Consider the following 23,422-nt stretch of genomic DNA (forward strand, 5'->3'; position numbering starts at 1 on the left):
GATCTCCACTGTGAGAAACTTGTTGAATATCTTCCTTACTGTAAATGCTTCCTGGACGAGCATGTATATTTCATTTCCAATGTGGATTTCTGTTACTCTTCCTTGCCATAAGTGCAAAATACTCCTTCAAGGCATTGCCCTGTTATATATCTTGTTCCCAGATAAAATATCTTGTTAAATAGCCTTGCAGCTCGTGAATTTTCCCTGCATCTTAAATGTTGTTGACCTATAAAAGTTATTTGAGATTCATCCTGAGTGGGGCAGTGTGTGTTCAGCGGGTGTGTGTGGGGCTGAAACTGATTCCCATATTGTGCCGGTAAGCGAATCCAATTGGCAAAACGAGTATTGACTCACCGAAACCTGGAATCTGATAGTCGAACAAAGCATTCGTTTACTCTGCTCTCCATAGCTGCCTGGGAGGCTGTTCATTAGAAATTGACAGAGGCAAGGAAACCGCATTTTTCCCTCTATACTTCCTATAACCACTTAGACCATTTTAGATATTGTTTCAGCAAGAGGATTTTGAAGACATTTGATATCTCCATGGGAGATGAATGGGGCTGCTCATCATAGTCCTTTGCTCTTTGGAAAAACCTGACCCTCCAGTAAATGGCTTTTTAGCTCTGACTTCCAGACACTTTGAATAATGCAGTGCTTCAGGACTCCCAAGTCGGATTGCCTGGCCATTGTTAACCATGACCTGTGGTTTCTAAGGCTAATATGATTTCCTAAATTTAAGGGATTGGAGCAAAGTTTGATATGATGCCAGTGGTGGATTCAGTCACAATTAAGCGGTTTGGTAATAAAGTTAATTGACATGGCCAAGTCACAGGCACCCTTACGAAGCACACAGGGGAATTTTCCCTCCTGTTTTGCCAAAGTACGTTGGGGCGGAAAAGTGATCGCCACACCAATAAGGCTGTTAAAACTGCTCAAAAGAATAATGGATTTAGCTGCAGAAAAGAACCTGAAGTATTCTTATTCATGAGTGTTTTGTTTGCTTTTTGTGGAGAAGGGGAAGGCATTTGGAGCCTTTTAACTCAGTTTTATCATAAAAGTTGCTTCTCTACGTAAAGATGTGACATTATCCTTAGCTAAAAAGTTATTTAGACTCTTACAGTCCCTGAGAACATGTCCACTTGCTGGGGCTGCGGTCACTAGGGCTTGGGGATTCTCTGTGAGCTTGCCATTCCATCTGAGCCCTGAGCCCTCTGTTGTGGTGGGAATTGAGAACACAAGGTGGCACAGCAGAACCTTGCCGTCCTCGCAGGAGGCAGTGGTGAGTTGAGCAGAGCCTGGTAGCTCACCAGTAAATCAAGGAGCAGCCCAAGTATCATGGGCTGTTAAGGAGTCACAGCAGCGATGATGGTGGTCCAAAGAAAGGCCAAGCCGCCCTTCGCTTTCCCCTCAGCTCCTCCTGCAGCCCTCAGGATACAAATGCATGTCACAAACTCTGTGCATTCACACATTCATCCGAAAGACATCTGTTTAACTGGGATTAGGTCTTGTTCCAGGGCTGGGGACTAACCCTAAACTTGGATATACCAGATCCTTAGAATGGAGACTATAAACAAGTAAATGTTACCAGTAAACAATGTAAGTAATAAACATGGTAAACAAGTAATTTTAGAGAGTCAAAGGGTCTATGAAAACAAAGAAACTGAGCTGTGTGAATTGAAGTGTGACAAGAAGGATCACTTTATATCTGCCAACGCCCTGGATCCCCGGATGGTTTCTCTGCAGAAGTGACATTTGGGGAGAGCCTTGAGTGATGAGAAGCCACCCACACAGAGGTCTGCGGGCACCGAATTCCAGGCAGAGGGAACATCCAAGGAAAATGCCCAGAGGAATGAAAGGAATAGTGCGTAAGTGAGGAGTGCCAGCCTGGCTGGAGCGTGTAGGCAAGGGGAAGAGTTGTCGGAAATAAAGAGGCAGGTGGGGTCAGTCCACGGAAGATTTTGTGAGACACGGCAAAAAGCTTGTGTTTCATCAAAGCTGTGTTGGGAAGCCACAGGGACCATGTAGCCAGGAAACCGTAAAATCTGATTTATGCTATAGAAAGATGTCTCTGGCCTCTGTGTGGATAATTTTTTAAAGAAGATGAAGGATGAAACAGAGAGGCCATTTGTTGACTGTTGTGGTCATCTAGGCAAGAAAACGTGGTGGCAGTTGAGATGGACTGACAGGTGGATTCTGGATACATTTTGGAGACACATGTGGTAGTGGGGGATAGCAAAGAGGTCTCAAGAGGGGCTTTAAATTTGAGGAATTTGGTGTCCTACGAAGAGAAAATTTAGAATACTCTCCTAGATCTCTTTCTTGGTCCTATGCCTAAGTTACCTTGCTAAAAATAAACAACCTGGATAAGAATCACCCCAAAAATCAGTATTCCTGAATAAAAGGATCCTGGCATGTTTTTCTAAACCTAGAAACTCTCAGCTCCAATTACAGTGATAGGTTTCCCTTCAGGGCCAGCGACCTTAAAATAAGGGCCCACCCCGCGTCCTGTTTTCCAACCCAGAAAGGGAACCCTGATCATTTTTGTTTTTTTCTTTCATTGAGCTATTTTGGGCTACTCTTTTGTCATCCCCCCCATACATGCAATGCAACTAAAAGTTAAACTTTCAACTTCAGAGGAATGGCCATGGAGCTTCCAGGCCACAAGTAGTCTCTCCTGTCCCAGGGAGACCTCAATGAACTGTTGATAAGAGGAATGGGTAGCAAGACCCACCCTGAAGCATTTGCCCAAAAAGCAATTCAGATTTGAAATATAGGTGGTAGAAAAATCAAGCTGATAGTCTGGCACCTGGGAATCTTCCTCAAATGTGGAAGCACTCATAGACTGAGGTATAATGCTACGCCTAAATACTCAAATTACAAACATTTCCAAACCAGATAGAGTGAGAGAGCGTCTCTGCAATCATTTGAGAAACCGGCTTAAATACCTTTAAAAAGTAGATCTTGGTAGGGATAGTCCCTGGTTTAGTTGGTCTCTGTGCATCATGACAAATGACAGTTCTTTGTTGACAGTTCTTTGTCTTTTTCTTTCCCTTTCTGGAGAGAAGACAGGGTAACTCACTCTACTTCTGACTCACTCCATCTTTTTCCTACCCCCAATTAAAAAAAAAATCCTTTCATCAAGTGGTGTCAAAATACATTTGCAAACTAGAAATAAAGCTCCTGCCCAGTTCTGAAACTCTACCTCACAGGCCTGCACCCTCTTGGTTGTTTAGCTTTAAAGACTTGCTTCACTGCCCCCATTTCAGAGACCCATCGTGTTATATTTTTAGCCTGCATAGCCCCAAATGGCCAATGATTTTGGTACTGTGACTTGGAGTAAAATGTCCAAGACGTGTTAAGACCTTAGGTGACTATGCCTGGACTCCCATAGAAAGGAAAGTTTTTCCTAAATTCACATCACAGTGATGACCCCAGGATCCCTTAACCCCCTGACTTACAGGTTGATGTCCACATACTCTGTGAAGCTGTAGGCAAAATTGTCTCTGAATGTATTTGAATGTTTAAACGCTATCATTTAATACCTCATCATGAGCTATGATCCAAAATAGATTAAGTGCCTTTGAGACTCTGCGGTGTAATGTTTAAAAGCACAGGCTTGGCATTTGAGCAAGTCTCCTCAGCTCCCCACCTGACTTTGTGGCCTTGGTCACATTGTTTAACTGTCATTGTCTCCATTTTCTCATCTGTAAAATAGGGATGACATTAATTCTTAACTCAGACAGCAGTTAAGAATAAATGTGTGTCAAAGGCTAACTCGTGGTTCTCATTAGCTATTTCTTCACTCAATCCTTGTTTCTGAAGACCTGCTTTTTTTTTTAACAAATGAGAAGCTGAGTTTTTGACCCTTCAAGGTGCATTTCACTTGTTTTTTAGAGTCAACAATAGGACTATTCATGTTATTTCAATGACGCCTTTTCCGAAGTGACCATTTCTCTCTTAGGAATTGCATGATGGCGATTCATCCATCTTGCCTAGGCTTTTGAGCAGTTCCAAGTAATAATGACTTTGGGTCTCTCCTTACCTGTGTGAGTCCAAAGCTTATGACTTTGAGGTGAAAGGCTCTGTAAACCATTAGCAGTCACCAGCCTTGCAAGCCATGTATTTCTCTTCGGGACATATTTACTAGGCTATATGTACTGTGTAATTGAAGCAGACTTCTCCATAGCTATAAAGTTGTACAACTATATCCTTAATCTTCTTATCAAAGGCCAACTGCCACAGCATTGGGAGTTACTCTAGACATCTGAAGTCCAGCCACCTCTCTGTATTATGATGGCCATAACATTTCTTAACCATCATTATTAGGTCTCCAAAGGAAAGAAAGTCTTCAACTGTTTGGAGACACTGGGTCTGATATCCCTGTCCTTAGCAGGTGCTATCATATTTGCATTGAAAAGATACTGCAGGGTTGATGATGTACTTCCCCAGAAGGAGGAGAGAAAAATCAAACATGTCTAAACTAGAACCACTTTTCATTTTGTTTTATGGATTCAATTTTGTGATATATAGTGTTTGTAAGGTCCTTCAGTGAAAGTGAACTCTAGTTTAAGCATGGCCTTGAGTTTATACTGGCCCACTGATTTAGCTTTAAAAAAAAAAAACTTTCAAAAAGGTCATCATCATTATTCAATCATTGCATGTAGCTCCCAACCCACGACCCCATGATTAAATAATTGCTGGTCCTCCTTAAGCGTTCAGCTCATCCCTTCTGCTGTCTTCTGCACATTGGATCAGCTTTCTTTTCTGGTGCTCCCAAGAGCAGTAGCACTTCCTTCTATCGTGGTTCTTAGCACTGACCACACTGAGTTATAACTTACTCTGCTTATTCCTCTTTTAAGACAGACTGTGAACTTACCCAGCTCAGGGTCATGTCTGATTTGCCTGTATCTCTTCAGTAATGCTTGGCTAGGCACACGGCAGAGCTCAGTAAATCTTGTATGGATGAATAGTCACGTGGACAGTTCCTTCTCAGGATTCAGGTCTTAGCTCAAATACTGTCTTTTGAAGAAGTTCGTGCTTGACCACCCAGTATAAAGTGGCTCTGCATCCCAGGAACAGCTTTTTCCATTTTCCTGCTTTGTTTTATCACCAAAGTTACCACTCTGAAATTATTTGCTAAGCTGTTTATTCTCTGTTTCCCCACAGAATGTGAGCACTGTGGAAACAGGACCTGGTAGGTCTTGTTTATTGCTTTATTTCTTGCCAGCTCTTGGCATATAGTGGGCCCTCAGCAGTTTGGTTAATTGATTGAGTGAATTTCCCCTAATTTCCTTCTTGCCCTCAGTGGATAAAGGCCTGACCAGGCTCACCTTTTTCTGGACTGTCCTTAGCATTTTATAGGAAGGTAAGGGCAGTTTAAATTTTATTTCATAGTTTGTGTATTCTGTATTAAACAAACATACAAAACACCAATTGACAGAGAATGGCACAGATGGCTTTTCATACAAGGGATACTGGCCATTAATGTTAATTGTTTAGAGCCACCAGTTTGCAATGAAGTAAACAGCAACTCTATGAGACCAGAAAAATGACAGATTTTCTCACTGTCTTTCCTGTACTGCTCCACATCTGTACCTTGATCTCTTAGTGCTTTGATTTGCCACCTTATTTCGCCCTTCACCAATAAAAGCATCACCTACTAGGTTCATTATTTTTTCCTGCAGCAGCACTTTTGGCTGATAAATATTTGTATTCTGGTGTGTTCTCTAATGCAGTTTCTCTCCTCAGAAAAATTTTAGATGTGCCCTTTAGATCTTCCTGAGAAAGCAGGAGAAGCAAACAATGCAACTTCTCTGTTTCTGCTTGATACTTCTCATTATCCTTTTTATTTGCAGAAAAAAGTATTTCCTGTGCTCTGTCTTACCAGAGGCACAAACATAGCTGAAGTCAGCCTCACCCTAGAAATTGCATCTAACACTATAGCCATGTGCTGGGGATGTGCTTCCATGAAGCTTTGCTTGAGAAAGCCTTTAATAGCTTTTTATCCCATTTTCAATCATGCCCCCATAATTTATAGCACAGAAGCTTGAGGAGAAATGGTACTCATACTGGGCGAAGAGAGAGCTAGAATAAACTGGTTATTTTTTAATCTAGCACTGCACTAAAGCCAGAAAGTATATAACTGTTGTCTAGCCTCATTCAGTATGCCTGCAGTGTTCAGTAGTGCTGTTGATGGTTATAGCTATATTGTCTGTAAAATATAGAAAACTTGGGGAATACTGAAAATAAGACACGAATCACCTCTTAATCCTAGCATTCAGAAATGATATTTTAATACTTTTCCTTCTTGTCTTTGGGTATATGATGTATGTGTTACATACATATATCTGGTTTTTAACAATGGCCTTGAATCTTCTATACAGTTTTTGTCCCACTCTTCATGTCTTATATCATTACTGTTTTCCCATGTCTAAATATTCTTCATTATGCTTGTTTTTAATTGATTCATAATTTTTCATCTTGTTGATATAACTGCTCAGTCGTCTGTTCCTGGAAGTTTAGACTGTTTCCAATTTTTATCTTCTTTAATTAATACTGTGTTGAACATCTTTTTGCACAGATATTGTGAGACTCTACACATATTTCCCTAATACACATTCCTAACGATTAATTTACTGAGTTAGAGTCAGCTATAATTTTCAAGTCCTGCATTTAGGATTATGTACTGATCGATTTTAGAAGAAGAGAGAAGGCTAATAGTGTCTGAAATAAAAATGTGCTCAGGAATAGTCTTGTCCTCTTTAAATCTGAGACGAGCCCCCACCCAAGTTCTCGTAGTCTTGTCTTTACTGTGGCTTTCAGGGGTCTCCATGAACTATGTAACTGAACGTCTCTCTAAAAATGTATCACGGTCCCCTGCTCCTGGTACTTTGCATAACCTGATTGAGCACAAGTACCATTTTTAATGGAACATTTTGCGATACAAAACTAAAGAATCTCATACTGAGGAAGAAACTAAAATATTTCCATTAAAATGCTCAAATCTAGGGACCAAAGGGAAACAAATATCACAGTGAAAAAATGTAAGTGAAAGACACAATACATTCGTATTACGTGTAGATCCGCTGTGCTTATGACAAAAGGATTCACCCTTTCAAAACCCTTTGCATGATTTTTCATGATTCTTTCAGTTAGTGAGATTGGCTGACTGCCTCACTTCCTTTGAACCTAGAGGAAATTCGGTCTGGTGAAGTCTGATCTCTTTTCCAGCAGCTTTTTTGTTTTGTTACTCTCGCTGCCTAAATGGCAGTGCTTGGTTGGCTTCTGTTTGGCTTCCCCTGGTAGCCCACCCAAGCTATCAGACATCTTCCCTGCTTCCATTTAGTCAGTAGGCCAAACATAAATCTTAATTTCAACTGGGTGTTTAAAGAAACTCTATTATGTATATATTCCTTTTGGGAAAAAGTAAGCAATTCTTAGAGGATATAGAGTTCTGTGATGGCTCTAGAGATTTAAAAATACAATAATGTGTTCTATAATTTGCTTCATTCATCCTACTTAAAAAGACAGCATAGACTTTTGTTTATTGTGGTGTGTGTGTGTATGGGTATATGTGTGTTCATAAATAAATAAACCTTTTCTTGTTGTAGAAGATACTAAAATAAGCAATAAATCCATCCATGATCCCATGAGCCAAAGAACATTCTGTTTTGGTGTATTACCTTCTAGTCTTTGTTTCCAAATGCTTGTGTATTATTTTTTTTTTTTTACTTTCCTCATAAAGTTTTACCTACAACTGTCAGAAAATTTCTCTAAGAATAACATTTGCCATTTAGTTATATGAGAACATGTTCAGTAGCATCATTTATGGCCTTGATATTTAAAAGAAAAGCGATGCGTCCTCCTTGTGTTAATCGGTCAGATCCCAACTAGCAGGGAGTTTGCCATTTGTTTTCTCCAAAGGGGCACCTTTTTCACAGGAGACTTTAGACACTCAGGCCCCAGCCTTTCTCACTTCTGTAGATGGCTGTTAGACTGACACTGTGAACACACCCATGAGAGTTTTCGGGGATCCCTTTGAAGTAGCATTTGCCCCCTTCTAGGCTCTATGAGCAGATGGTGCCATCCCATGGCCTCTTTCTTCTGTTTATTCTCAGTATTCAGTTTCCTTTCCCCAAAGGGAGCAGATGAGCCCAACAGGACAGGTGCTGTGTCTGCCCATATGTCTCAGGTGTAATATGTGACACGGTTTATACAATATACGCTTCCTGCTGCCCCTGGGAACAGTGTGTGCGTTTGTCCTAAGGAAAACCATCGACCTGCCGTGACGTGTGAGATCATGCTGATTTTTGTCGCCCATCCAGTATGGGAATGGCCTGCAGTCAACTCTTGCTAGACAAGAGCCACATGCTGTGATTTCTAGGTTTTGGAGAATTCTGCCAAACGGTTACCTGAGTGTTTCCATCAGGCCATCTAGCTGTTTTCAATCCATATGAATAGTTGTGGCTAAAATAAGTTATAAATTGTAAAGCAGGAGCTTTGTTCCAGCATTCATATTCATTAAACTTTAAGATTTAATGACTATATGGACTTAAAACAAAAATTTTACTTCTTTTTTAAAAAGAAGTCAAGTAGCATCCTTTGATTTTTTTTTTTTTTTACTTTTGAAGTACTGATTTGTGGGCACTTTTGGTGTAAAAGGTGTGACTTTTTTAAAAGGTCAACTAGCCATCAAAGAGGAACAAATTAGTCTAAAAATTATAAGAAATGTTTCTTGTTCTGCACGAGTTTGTCGAGTCATTTGAGCTGCGACCTTTTGGAATGTTCCATGGACTGGAACTGGTTATCTCAGTGTGCTTCACACTGCTTGGTTTTGTACAGTTTATAGAAGGACCATTAATTACTTAATGTTTATTTTTCAATTAATATTTTATTGCTTCAACAAGATGTGAATATGATGTTCTTAGAGAAGAATTCTAGATTAAAGCTGAAGTCCACATCAGCTAGTGCCTCCAATCCCAGCCACTCCTTGTCCCACCAGAAATGCCCCAGTTATCAGTTCCGTGTGGGCAGTCGTGGGAGGCGAATGCTGGGCATATGTGTGAGTGTGTCTGATACCCATTTCCTCCTGTACCTGCCACTCTGCAGCATATGCTTTTGTTCAACCTTGTGTTTTGGAGACAGTCCACATTGTTACTCATGAACCTCTGCAGACTGCTTTATAGGTTGGCTGTCCCACAGTTTAATCAGAACTTCTGGTCTTTTCTAGGCTTTGTTTATATGAACGATGCTACAGTGAGTGTCCTTGGGCATGCACCCACCTTCTAATGCATGTGTGTTTCTCTATGATAAAGAATAAAAAGCTCTCTTTCCTTTACATATGAAATCTTAAGAGATAGACAAGTTAAGGTGGTCAGAGTTTTATAAATGACGGAAGCCATTTTCCCTGACCCCTCCTACCTAGTTGGAGATGCACCACATCTTTTATAGAGGGTCATTGGGACCTGGGTCAAGCTAGGGAAAGCTACAAAGAAACAGTGCTTGTTCCAATTAACTAAGCAGGTCAATCTGGATTAGGGAAACATCTGAATTTTAGGGTATAATATATAATTTTTTAGTGTGTTCAATGACCCACACTAAATTAACTTGATGATACTCCTTAAGGGAATCACATGAATGAACACATTTTTTAAAGAATAATGACATATCTAAATTGGTCAACACAGTTATTCTCATCTATAGGTAAAATATTTCCCTTACAATATTTTTTATATTTAAATATATGAGGCAAATGATTGTCCCCAGTTAGAGAAGATATTGTTACCTTTCTTTCGGAGTGGTGGTAACTTCGTAAGGAAAATGACAGAGGTTGACTTCTGAGGGCCTACTCTGTACCAGGTGTGTTAGGCTTTTAAACACTTTGTCTATTTAATTATCATAACAATCTTGCAAGTCTTATTATTTCCATTTCGTAAATGGAGAAGTGGAGGCAGAGAGGGCCTTAGAACGAATGGTTGGAGGTTGCACACCTGAGTTTGTCTGACTTGAAAGAATAATGATCTTTCTCTGGCATCAGAATTCCCTTAAATGTGGTCCTCAGAATCCTGCATGAGAATCTCTTGAAGTACTTGTTCATACTGCAGATTCCTGGGCCCCTCAGGGTGGGGCACTGCCAGTAGAGTGTCCCACTGCCTTTGATGCTGAGTGCCCCCCACCAAGGCTCACTAGCAGGGGGCACATTAGCCTTAGCCCGGCTCTTCTCATGGCTTCCTCCTCCTCCCCCTCTGCCATTGCCTTCTGTTAGTTGTGCTGAGCTTAGTGCAGCTTGTGGTTTGACAAGTCTCTTCCAGAAGAATTGAAATCATCACACCACTTAGGGGTCATTTTCTAAAAAAAGGTTGATGTTTCCAGTGCAAAATCATCAGATCCCAAGTGTATCTTTTGTGCCTAATGCATATGGGGAGTCTGCATTTTGCATTCTAACCCTTGCCAAACCAGAAATAAATGGAAAAAAAAAATTAAGAAATGAGCAGGCAGCTTGCAGAAATGATTACTTTCGAAACACCATTATATGCTTTTATATTCCTTCTAGCTTTCCTTTGCTACACTCCCCTGGTGGCAGATCTCCCATAAATCTGTCCCTAATGGCTGCTGACTTCCCTAGAAGTGACATCAACAATGTCTTCTCACTCTCTCCCTCCCACTAAGGACAGGGTTCCAGAGAGGTTCAGCGAGGTTCAGTGAATACCGTTGTCTCCTTTGCCTTTCTTCTCCATTATTATCTTTTTCTCTCAGCTCTGTGAAATTTCCTTTTCACTCTCCAATGATCTGCTTTCCCCTTGAGGGTCACATCCCACCTCAAGTCCTTTCCAGTAAGATGAATAGGAGTTTGCCTGGATGACTGGCATGTGTAGGAGGTGTGCTGGGGATCTGGAGGGGCTCCGAGACCAACTTGGATTTGTGTTCTGGGCTGGCAAAAGAGCATCCGTCTTTGTTCTGGTGTCCAGCCCATCCAAATAAAGGAGGCATTTCCTCTCCTAAAGGGAGGGGAGGGGGGGAGAAAAGGCCAAAAAAAAAAAAGAATTAAAAAAAATTTTTAACCATGTACTCCTCTGAAACTAGATACACACCCCTTTTTCTGTCCTGATTGGTCCACTTCAACTGACAAGTGGATGGTGAGGAAAGGAAATATCCTGGACTTAATTGTAACTTAAGTCTCTCTTAATCCAGAAGAGCATTTGAGATTCTGTCCAAGTGTTCAATTTCCCAGGCCGCTGAGGTCTGTGAATTTCTTTTCCCAGCCTCCAGGCTGCTGCAGTACAAGTCAGCATAGCTAATGCAGATAGATCTCCTGCCTCTCGCCCTCCTCCTCCCTTTGCTTTGATTCGATATGAACAGCCTGGTAACTCCGATGCTGGGGAGAAATCTGACATAACTCTGCAGATGGCTAGGTTGCCGTGAAACACCTGGGGATTGTTCTTTAAGGAAAAGGTAACATCTATATGCTAATGATTTCTTCCCCCCTTCCCTCCCTGTTGCATTTTTTTCCAGGGCTGCCAGTTGCCAAGAAGAGCCCAAAGTCGGTAAGGACTTGTCAGTTACTTGGTGCTTGTTTGGGGGGTGGGGGCTGGTGGTGGGAAGGGACCCTGTCTGGTTTGACTTCACTAAATGTGTTTTAGAGCTGATGGGGGAGACAATAGAGGGCAGGGTGGGTGGAGAGGCTCATTTTTTTAAGTTCTAGGGATCTATTTGGTATAGTAGGTATTTGGGCATGTCTTTAACTGGCTAGTGATTTGTGGGCAGGCTGCAAGAGCCAGAGTAAGAATGCATGTTTAGAATCTTTTCTATATAAATGTATCATAACCCTCATTCAAATGGATGAGTATCTTAGATGCTTTAACTTGATACAAATGCTGTTGTTTCCTTTGGGGAAGGGGGGGCTCCACCTGCTCCCTGGGTAGCATTGCTCTCAACTGGTGTTTGTAGCCGTTCACATGGGTAGATGGCTCCCTGAGCTTTCTTACACACTAGATGATGAATTATTTACAAAATTAAAAAGCCTGTAGGTTTAAGGAAAAATTGCTCTACGCTGTATATACGTCCATGCTCACATGGAATGATGTTCACTGCCCCAGCTTTAAGAATAAGACATTTCCTTTACTGCCGAAATGTCCTTTGTTGTTTTGCTAGCTTTAGCAGCATTATGCTGCAGGTATAGGATTCTAAAAAAAAAAAAAAAAAAAAAATCAATGTTTTGCTGTCTTTTCTAATCTGGTTTCCCTGAAGATGCATTACCTAGTTGACATGTTAGCTAATAGCTTAAAGGCTATAGTGTTTTCCTTGGTGGTGTGAGCTTCTGCTCTCAGGGCAATGGCAACACGGTAAAATGCTGCTTAAAAACTCAAAATCTGGAACTCCAATGCCTATGAAATTGATTGGAGTGAAAGAAGCCTCCCAATCCATTAACATTAGGATAAAGAGGGGTGCTTCCATGTGGCTTAGAATATTTGGGGGAGGGAAATTTCACAGCTTTCTGCCAACCGGGAAAGGAGAACCTTTAAAACTTTGCAGCTCACCCCGCTGCAGCTCAGTTCTTTCTCCCTGTCTCCAAGCCTGGCGGCAGAAAGGCAGAAGTTTATTAAAGAGACGAGAGAGGGAGCTTCCTACATTCATAAGCCCCACTCCTAAGTTCTCCAAAGAGAAATCTGCAATAATTGATGTGATTCCAGTGGCATCGTGCTGTGGTGATTGGAATATGTGACTTCAGGGCTGCTTCCCTTGTCAGTTTGTGTTAATGTCCGGCTGAAGAGTGCTTGTCAGTGCCCACATTGGGACCACAGAGATGCAAAAGCCAGTATCTGTGTGTGTGTCTGTGTGTGTACATGCACGCACATGTGTCCTCCCACTCCTGGGTCATAGTCAGAAACCTAGTCAGCGTTTAGAAAAATAGAAGCAAATGTGGAAAATGTGCCTGTCACATGAGCCTGAGTTAGCAGGAGCTTTTTCCTCCCCCACTGCCAAGCACACTACATGATGCACGGATTTACTTTGCACACCCCCACATGGAATGGAATCTTGAAAGGAGCATACCGGGCCAGCGGATGGGGGGAGAGTAGTTCTGAACAGGCAGCAGGCCCCCAGGTAGCAAGGTGTTCTTTTTTGGTTTGCATCCCGTTTACACTTACTGTGCAAAAGGCTTCATGTAGACTCATTTACATCCCTTCTTCCCCAAAGTGTTCTGGAATTCCCTGCTGAACTCAAAGGGTATCGAACAGGTATAGCGCCTGCATTCCACCAAGTCAGTTAAGAGAATCCCCTACGACAGTTTATTTTTGTAGAAGCCATGTCATTAGCAAGCAGTAAGCCAATTACTCAGGCTGCATTCCTAGGAAAAAAGCTCTGTTAACTGCTCTGCCCATAGTCTGCTGGCTCTTAATCACCGCAAGCAAACAGACTGGTGTGTTGCTGGGTTAGAAAAGAACAAGCCCCCAGCTTGGGGCTTGTCCTTACCTGATTTCTGTGCCAGGACAGGGATGATGGTTTTCACAGCATTGCTGGCACACTCTGGCAGCTGCTAAACAAAATATGGGGGGATATCAGCCAAGGTCTGCTGCTGCCAGTAGAGCACTGGTAACATCTGTGATCCGTGGGAGCTCTGTACAGGTGGGTTGAAAGCTGTTTCCCTTTCCCTGTTTGAATTTTGATGATGTCCTGCCAGAGAGACAGATGATTATGGGATTTTTCTGGTGGGGTGGGAGGGAGTGCATGGGGAAGCTGGATGTCATGGTTCCAGAAAGCCCGTCACATAATGACGGGGTCAGTTATGCAGGCCACGTAATGAAATGCACACGGATTGTGCCTGGGTTGTGATAGGCTTAGATTTACCATTAGCTCTGTGGCCATACTATCTTAAAACCCCAGACCATGCTTTTTTTTTTGTTTTAGAGATTCCTGACATTGTTGGCTTGCTCATGTGACTGACAGCTTCCTTTTGCCCTCATACCCTTAGAAAAATGTTTTCAATAATTAAGTAGTTGGGTTTTTATTAGAACAGTAGGGCCTATCTTTTTTATCTTGTTTCTCTTTCTGGATAGCCTCTACAGATCCTTCTTAATAAGCCACTCCACTGGCTAGATTTAGTTTAAATGTTGAATTTATGGTTTATATACTCATTGGGGACAATGGCAGCGTCTTGATAAAATTTTATGAATTTAGTACCTGGATATCCAAACCATCAAGGATTTTTCTGCCGAATAGGAGAGACAAAAATAAGACATATTTGCTGTCAGATTTTAGATCTCACTGGAAAACTGATTCTGTGGCCCAATTTAATCATCCTGACTGGAAACTTATTTAACTGAGACTCTTGGTCTACATCACACAGAAGGATTTTGTGTGTGACAATTTAAAACTTTGTTACACCAAACCCTTAATTTTAACTCATTATTCACCTGTGTTTTCTCCCTAGTTCATTTCCCAGGTGTTGCTTCCTTTTTTCCCTCCATTTGTCCATCTGTCCATTTATCCATCTGTCCATCTTTATCTATCCATTCATCCATCTATACACTTATATTTTATCTACTCATCCACCTATCCATTTATTTTACACATTAGTACTGAGAACCTATTTAGTGTCAGGTTTGGTATGAGGCACTGGAAATATAATAAATAAAAGGTTCATGGCACCTTTCTTCTTGGCACTTATAATTTATTGATTGTTCCTTTCTAAAAAAGGATTCATTGTCACAAATCACCATGGTTTTTTGTGCATTTGTTCCATCCACAAGTATTTATTGTATATCTTTTATGTGCCAGATCCAGTGACAATGTACACCAGGAACTAAACAGAAAACATCCCTGCCCTCATGCACCTGGGAGAGACAAACAAAAACCGCAGAGACAGACAGACCTATACAGGCCCTCCTCATGGGGCCCAAAGTCAGGTGAACATATGCTTTCAAAAGCTAACAAAGCAGAAACATAATATAGAACCAGTACACACATAATGAAAAAACCCTTCAGCTCTTAATTACAATAAACCTAAATGAAGTCATCATACAAAGCCATGAAAGGACTCAACCTGAGTTAGCAGCTATGATTGAGTTGTAGAATTCTTCTGAGTTCCCAGGCCTGAACAATGTAGGAAACCATATTATTTACTTAGCTGTTATTGTCAGATCAAAGAATGCATACCATATTCACTAAGGACACAATGTTGCCAGTTATCAAAAGACTTCTCACACAAATTTTCTTAGAATGGTGAGCAAGGCAGTCTCTTCAACCAACTGTAGCCAACACAGCACGCTGAAAGGTAGCAGTAATGACAGAAATAATGTTCCATTGTCTTCTGTTCCTTTCCCCTGCAAGGGATGCTACAGATGTTTCTGACCACCAGTCCTTAAGAGATTTAAGGGAGAGATTTTAGATGGGGTGCACAGTGAGTGAGCCTGGCCTGAACCATCCAGTTTTATGTATCCTGCCTCTTTCTCAAACTCTAATGGTTGTTTTAGCACCCCAATGCCAATTGTCCAAAACCAGGTTGTAAATACAACCCTTCAGCATTCCTAGGGCTGCATGGAGAAGCAGTGAGCGTATTAAATGGGAGAAGGATCACGGTGGCTCGAGTAAGTCTCCTTACCTTTCACTTCTCACAGCAACTTATAAACTCAACCCTTCTAAGGCTAGAGAATAGATTTTGCTGTTGAACTAAAAGTAATTTTCATATCCAATCGATACCTTCTTTTTCTTCTCCATTAACTCCTCTCACCTGCCTTTTTGGAAGAAATAGTTTGCCTTAGACCCATGAATGCTAAAAGAAAAAAGGAAGGACTATCCTCCACCTTGGCTTGTATTTGAGTCTCTGATTTCTGCACAACCTTTAATGACATTGGCCTGAGTATCTCATCAGTACTTGGAATTTTTCCTGTTGTCCATGTAAATCGCTGCAGTGGCCCTCCATCTTGGCAGATAAGTGAACTGCAAATAATTTTGCTTTAAAATGGATCGATTTGTCATTTTTAAGCCACATGAATTCTTTTCATCATTTAAGCTTCTAAGTGCTGTCTGTATTCATTTGCTCTTCCAACCAAATATTTTCAGCTCCCTTTATAAGTATCTCCATTTGGAAATCATTCTGTGAAATACTGATGAGCTGATTTTTTTCCTGTTTCCATTGCATCTTCCCGATTTCCCTCCGCTGTCAGTAGTAAGGAAATCATTTGCTCTAGGGAGCCTGGTATAGTGTTATTTTTAAAAGGTCTTATGACACAAGTTCACAGCTAGTGTGTGGCCAAGGAGTTTTATGGAGTTTTCAAAATTGAGCCTATTTCCTTCTTCCTATTTGGCTCTGATTTCATATTCAGCAATAAGAATCTTGCCTCAGAAATATCAACATAGTGACAAAAATCAGAGTTGAGTACTAGTATCCATCTCAGTACATGGTACACCTTTCTAAGTAGTTGCTCCAGCTGGAGACTTGAGAATGGAAATACATGTTTCTAAGATCTCCTTCTCCTCCGCCGCAGTCTTTCAGCAGTGCCTGTTGAATTTGTCACCTCTATTCCCCTAGAATAAGTCACCTCGGCTTAGGACTGCCCAAGAGCCTCCTGATGGGCTCTCTGCTTTTCTTCCTGTTCCCGGCTCCTGACACATTCCTGCTTTAAGTTAATTAATGGATTCCTCCTACCCTGAACTAAGAATGAAACCCAAACTCCTTCAAGCAGCTGAGAAGGCCTTTGTGTTGTTTAGTCGCCAGATTTATCGCAGGCTGCCCTGCAGCCTTGCTGTGCCACTCTGGACTCCTCCGTTCTTCAGGCAGTCCCAGCTCATTTCTGCTTTGAAGACCTAGCACATGCTTCTTCCATTAATGGAATGTTCTCCCAGAGACCTCTCCCTGCCACCTATCTAAAGTACATTGCAACTTGTTGTTATCAATCCTCTATGATTATTTGATTTAATAGCTGTCTCCATACATACACACACACCTAGACACACAGATCTAAGTGCTAAGAGCTCAGGCACCATGTCTCTCTTTCTTACACATTGTGTCCCTCAGAATCTGGCTCACCGTAGGTGATCAGTATGTATTTATTGTATCAGTGAATAAATTTATTGCAGGTAGGTACTTATGAGGACCTAGTCTGGGTATCTTGGTATTGGTGTGCTAGCTTCTTGCTCCTTCTCTGTCCTTGGTATGCAGAAAATCATCTGAACAGACTTTTAAGTGTACCTTTAAGTACAGATTCTTTGGACTACTTTCTCTCCTAGAAAAATGAGGTGAAAGGTAGTCACACTAGATGCACACTTGACACTGTGCTGTAACTGAACTAAGGTTCAGAAGGGAGTCTTTTCTTGCCCGAGGTCTTCTGGGAGGTAACTCAGACTGCTAAAGGGCCATACAAGTTGCCTTTAATTTGAGAGATATATAAACATTGCTTTTACCCTGGACAATTCTGAGCTCTAACCAGATAAAAGACAACTTCATCACTAATTAGCATGCTCCCAGAAAGTAGAAAGGCATATTTTGAACTTTTCCACACACACACAGAGCGTAGCTTCAAAAAGCATAGAGTGCCAAGCTATTAAATACAGAGTGTACCTTCAAATTAAGTAGTTTCTGTAATTGAACTTAAGAAGAAACACAAAGTGAGGTTAAATCTCATCAGGGGGAAATCCCAAGTGCTTCCAGATTTCCATGTATTTAGCCCATTAGCATGGGTTAGAATATGCCAGTCAGCAGTCGCTCCACGGTAGTATAGGCTTTAGAGCATATCCTCAGGATGCTGCTTTACTTCTGTTTTCCAAATTAAGGAACAAAATTTAGATGGCATTTAAAAGGCATGCAGACATGATTGAGAGGCAGCTTTGTAGATGCATTCCGGATTGTATCTGTCATTTCTTATTAAATCGAAGCTAAGTGAGTCATTTATCAGAAGGTGAGAAAGGGTGTTAAAACTTGAAAAGTGGCCCGGGCCATTCCTAGTAGACTTCATTTGCACACTCTGGTTGTGGTGAAATCATCTCTTCAGTCAAACTCAAAATTTCAGGTTCTCCCCAGCAGAGATTTGTTATATTGGGACAGCCATCGAATGGTCCTGAGAACCCATAAGGGGCCATGCGAAGCCTGTGTGTGTGTGTGTAAAAGCATCCTCTGCAGGGAGAAGGTCCAGCCCTTCTGTGAGACTCTCATAGTCGGACAGGATTGCCAGAAAGATTAAAGGTTCAAGTTTAGATTCCCAGGGAGTACAGAGTAACCCAGGACAGGAAGAGGAGTGTCCTATTTCCCTCAGATAATCCTGCAGTGCAGTTCACCCTGGTGAGGCTTTGTGAAGGCATCTGCACCACGAAAGAGACTAGAACTTCAAGTCAGAGACTGACTTTAACTGTGAAATGAATTTGGTGTCAGTGGACTGACCCCACAGTCTGGCGTTTGTTACCCATTTGCAGAACCAAGGGAGTGTGGGCATTTGAAGGAAGGGATACAACTCTGAGGATAAACATGGATGGAGGTCCTCAGGCTACTGAATTATTTGTCTTTACATTTGAAGTATCTTCTTTCTCCCCTCCCAAAAGGAGAACGAAAATAAAACACTACCAAAATGTAAAAAGTAGAAACAGTCCCCATTTGTTCTCCTTACCAAGGTTTATTTTTTTTTTACAAGTAATGTTAAACTTTGTCTTGATTATTAAAAAAAAATTCCCTGTACATGATAAAATCAATGTAGGCAATGTGGGAAAGTATAAGAGGGGTAAGCACCCACCCCAATCCCAGTCTTCTCTCTTCACGCTAGTGTGTGGACCCACAGGAAGTCCATTGATACTGTACATGCTCGTTTATAATCAAGACCCTTGTAAAGACTACAGTGGAAGAGAAAAACAAATTTCCATGCATATGTCAAAGAGAATGGAGATTGTTTCTGTCATCAACATTTTCTGACTATGAAAATATATACAGCATGTTTCCAGGGGAAGCAGGAAGGCAGGTATTCACCTTTTAGGGCAGAAATCAATTGGCCCTGGGAGCCCAGTTCACTGTTGGGGAGGACACTGTGGAAGTTGGCAGAACCAGGTTCTTTTCCAAGTCTTTGCGATGCCGATCCATCCAGGTCTGAGCTGAGCACTTTACCCTCAAAAGGGAGCAGTGGTGACATGGGGGAGTGGTGGTGTTTGTCTCTGCCCAAACATCAATGTGTCTTCTGGCATCTTTACCAGAATATGTCATTCCCTTGAGTCTGAGTGAATTAAGCCTCTCCTGCAGTCCTACCAAGACCTCTGTGCTACCTTACAATATGGTCCTCAGATTTCTCCCACAGGCATACCAAGTATAATTTTAAATTGGTCTTTCTTACCTTCATTAAATACATGCTTAATTTTCTTAAACTTTGAATCCTTGCCAATACCTATATTCAGATCTCTAATCTGTAATAATCAAAAGCAAATGAAGTTTTTGTTCTTGGACTTTTTTCAGATACTTATTTCAAAGCAGGGACTGGAAGGAGAGGGAGTAGAGAGACCTAAGATTTAAATAAAATGGACCTTGGACATTTCCATCACAATGGAAAATGAGAGAAGGTGCTTATGGGGGAGAGAGCAAGGAAGAACAGTTTGGGTAGGATTGATTTGTAAGACCGAGGGGAGGATTTTGATGCTGTAAAGAACTTGAGGGAACTCGAATGCTCTGGGTCAAAGGTTTTTAAGTTACTTTAAAAAACATAAGCTATACAGGACCTGTAAGAGAGGACGGAGATACCCCTTGCTGTCCTCTGCCCCTTTATGAGGCTCTTAATTAGGTAAGTACAGGGATGTAGCATCTGTTATGTAGGAGGCAGAATTCTAGAATTTTTATTTTGAATGGGGGAAACTAAACACCTGGACTTACCACAGTCTTTCACTGGAGAAAACATGAACTGAAATTATTTTATTTCCCACCTGTGATTTTTCCTCTCACTAGGATTTGCTCTCTGTTTAGTCGCCATTCCAGCAAAGAACATTTCATAAAATGGGAAGGGTCTTTTCCTGAGCAGGTTTTAAGGAACAGGAACCTGCTTATTCTTTTGGAATTTAAATGAAACTCTCTCCCATTGAATACTACTTGGCCTTCGGACACCTTGCACATCTAACAAGGCTGACCCCCTGAGGTCAACTCATATATCTTGGTTTTCAGACATCAGTAGTGTCAGGAGAGCAGGAGGTGAAATGTGATGCCTGCAAAATTGATCAGCTAAGAATTATGAAAGTCCTTCATGTAATAAATATTTATATGCTTATAAATACACTGCAGATATAATGCTAGGCATGATTTTTTTTTTTATCTGACCCCTATTCCTTATAGTCTAGAACTGATGGCAAACCCTTAGGAGTTGGATATTTTATCATTGAAAGATTCAATACCTGGAGTCCCAAGGAACATATTCAGCCCTGGCTGTGCTTCTTCTGGATACTATAGCCTCTTACATAATGCCCCCATGGTATTTTGTGTCGCATATTTTGTCAAAAAATCAGGCTGCAAAACTGATACATCTTGTATCTCTCCCCTGAACATTAAACTCACATACCTATTTGCTTACTGGACGTGAGTGTCTAATTGGAAGCTCAAATGTGTAAGTCTAGAACTGGATTCCTGATTCTTGTAACTGCACAGGCCCAAATAATCAGCCCCTTTATCTCTCCCTTATTAATAAATGGCTACTTCAGTCTTCCATTTGGATCGTGTCCCAAACTTTGAAGTCATCCTTGATTCCTTTCTTCACACCTTCTGCAACCTATCAGCAAATCTTGCTGGCTGCACCATCACGATATATTCAAAATCTGTCCACTCCTCTCCACCTCTACCATATTACCCCAGTCCAAGCCGCCATCATCTCTCACCTAGGTGATTGCAACATTCTCCAGAGGTCGCCCCAGTTCTACCCTTGCCCCAGGACCTTTTATAACGACACCAATGAGAATCGAGGATGTTAAATTTGTATCTTGTAATATATGAGCCCGATGTCTTAGCTGAGAATCTAACATGAAAATTGGATTTGTTTTCCGCTCCAGCCCAGGGAGCAGTATGGTTTGTGATTATGTCCTTCCCTCCTGCCCGCCCCTCTCTCTGTCTGCCAATCACCTGGGGATTTATCTGCATTCAGCATTAGCTGGAGAAAGGGAGAAGCTGAAATGTTGTAGATATATTTATGTATATGTGCTCAGAAGTGCTGAACAAAGACAAGCTGATGGGAGACACCCACTCAAGAACCAATAATAATCATCTCTTCCTGCCCCTCTCACTTGCTTACTTTCAGCAACCACTGGAAAGAAAAGACAGCCAGAATAGTTCTCAGCACAGTGTTTCCAGCCACCGAAGCTTGCACACAGCATCCCCAAGCCACAGCACGCAGGCGCTCCCCGAGTACCCACCTGCAGAGGCCCCAGCTCCAGATCAAACCGACAGCTCTGGGCAAAGGAAACCAGATCCTTTTAAAATCTGGGCCCAGTCCAGGAGCATGTATGAAAACCGACGTGAGTAGCACCCTGGCTCCTGTCTTCCTGAGACCCTGACCCAGGGCTCCAACTTTCTCTCGAGGCTTATTAAAAATAGATCATCAGCGTGTAAACTGGTTAGAGGTAAATCAAGAAGAGAGGCGAAAGCTTTTCAGAGCCACAGTAGAATCTGCTGGGTATCACAGAGGCTCCATTATGTCTCCCAGTTTAGGGAAGGGGGTATAGATAGGGATGGCCATCAAATAGAGGACCTAGATAAAATTGGATTTATTTGTCCTTCAGTTAAAAGAAGTGGCAGATAAGAGCGGCTGTCTCATTAATTCTTTTCCACATAGAGATGGTGGTGTGCTCTTGTAAAACAGCTCTGATATAAAATAGAACATAAATTTGATTGGTTTGCATTGCAGGAGTAATGAGAAGAAATTAAATGCTTTCTTGTGGTCTCTTAGGTTTTAAGAAGACTAGTGTTTTTCTTTGTTTCATAGTTTTTTTATGTTTTTGATTTGTTTGTTTACCATTATCAGTCTTTCTAAACATTCCCCTTAAAACAAAAAAAAAGAGTGAGTGGTTTGTGCTTTAATTATTTATGCCATGGTTAAGTGTGTTTCTTTGGCTTCACCTTTTTGATAAGTATGAACAAGTGATGGCATATGTTGGGATTTTTTGGCTCTTACAAACCTAATATCACTTCCTTGTTTAACTTCTTTTTATTATGAAATCCTTTCCAAAGACCATCCACGATAATAGTTATTTATCCTACGATTACCCATGAAAGTCCCTAAAATGCTTTAATCTTAAGAGATGCCAGTTGGCCTCTTTTTCTTTGGCTGTTGCTAATAGTGATGTTTTCTCTTGAGTATGATTAGTCAGGATGAAGCAACTATGAAGGATATGCACTTTGTTTTCTCTTTCTGGCAGGGGCAGGGAGAGACTGTTTACTGAGGGAGGGGGCCAAGTTTGGTGTAGGGTGTGATTAAAACGGGAAGAGAGAACAGTTTCTTGCCTATCCTCATTGCCCTAACCCCCCGGCAGCAGGGGATTCCTCTCCAGCCACAGCTGTGGTTCTCACTCAGGCAGAGTCCCCTGGGGGGTCCACGGTACAGAGGTGGCAGGAGGTGCTCCCGCCTCTTGCCGGCCCGCTAGGATGTGGCCCTGCAGCACGTCCTTTGCTGCCTGAAGCTCCTCCCCTGTGACCCCATCCAAATGGGAGGGAGGCCAGCATCCCTGTCTGAGAAGGAAAGCTGGCCACACTACTGGATGACTTTCAGCAGTTCCGGGACACAGGGCAAGTCTCGAGTCTTGCTGATTATCGAATTCTAGAAGGCACGAGGGATCCCTTTGTCCTTTTCTTCCTCAAGGGAGAAATATCATCGCCTTCTTACTATAACTGTGTGGGGAATAAATAGGCTGCTTTGGCTAGAGGTTAGAGGTTCAATGTGCTGACAAAGGCCGATTAATTTGAGAAGGGATTTCTTTAGTCCTTGGACTAAAAGGACCCCTTAGAGTACCCTGACACCAGGCCAAAGGGAACGAAGCCCCTTTAGGAACATCCCTCACAAGCATGAACCTGGGCTCTCTTCTCACTGCACCTTCTCAGTAACTGTAGTGGTTTCAGGGAAGAAACGTCTTCCAAAGAGGACTATTTTCAGATTCCTTTCGCATTTGTTGCTAACCATGTGGCTCCTCCAATCAATGGCCCAACTTCAGTTGATGTTGAGATAGAGCGTTATTGACCGTGCCCCTGCTTTTCTCAACACGGTACACATTTATGACTGAGTTTCCCATGTAGGAACCTTTTTGTGATAAAATAAATCACGTTCTGAAGTGCTGGTGAGTCCACCACAGATGGACAGATAACCTCTAACGCATCATTTAAAAGTTAACGCCAACTCAGATGCCATTTTCACCTTGATAGAAGCAAACTTTCCTAAGAATTTGGTATTTCATTAAGTTTTTTAAAAACATTTGCACCAGAAGGACG

The 23,422-nt window shown here is 41.7% G+C and overlaps 1 protein-coding gene across 30 annotated transcripts in view; it reads left to right on the forward strand.

Moving 5' to 3' along the window:
• Nucleotides 1-23,422, forward strand: part of MAGI1 (membrane associated guanylate kinase, WW and PDZ domain containing 1) — a 569,375-nt gene that overhangs the window by 515,898 nt on the left and 30,055 nt on the right. For all 30 annotated transcript variants that reach the window (XM_057507786.1, XM_057507776.1, XM_036878361.2 and 27 more), the window contains 2 exons: nt 11,512-11,543; nt 21,243-21,459. In XM_057507786.1, the coding sequence (XP_057363769.1) occupies nt 11,512-11,543; nt 21,243-21,459 (249 nt within the window). The remainder of the gene's footprint in view (nt 1-11,511; nt 11,544-21,242; nt 21,460-23,422) is intronic.

The sequence above is a fragment of the Manis pentadactyla genome, chromosome 1, assembly GCF_030020395.1.
Source record: "Manis pentadactyla isolate mManPen7 chromosome 1, mManPen7.hap1, whole genome shotgun sequence".
Lineage (NCBI taxonomy): Eukaryota > Metazoa > Chordata > Mammalia > Pholidota > Manidae > Manis > Manis pentadactyla.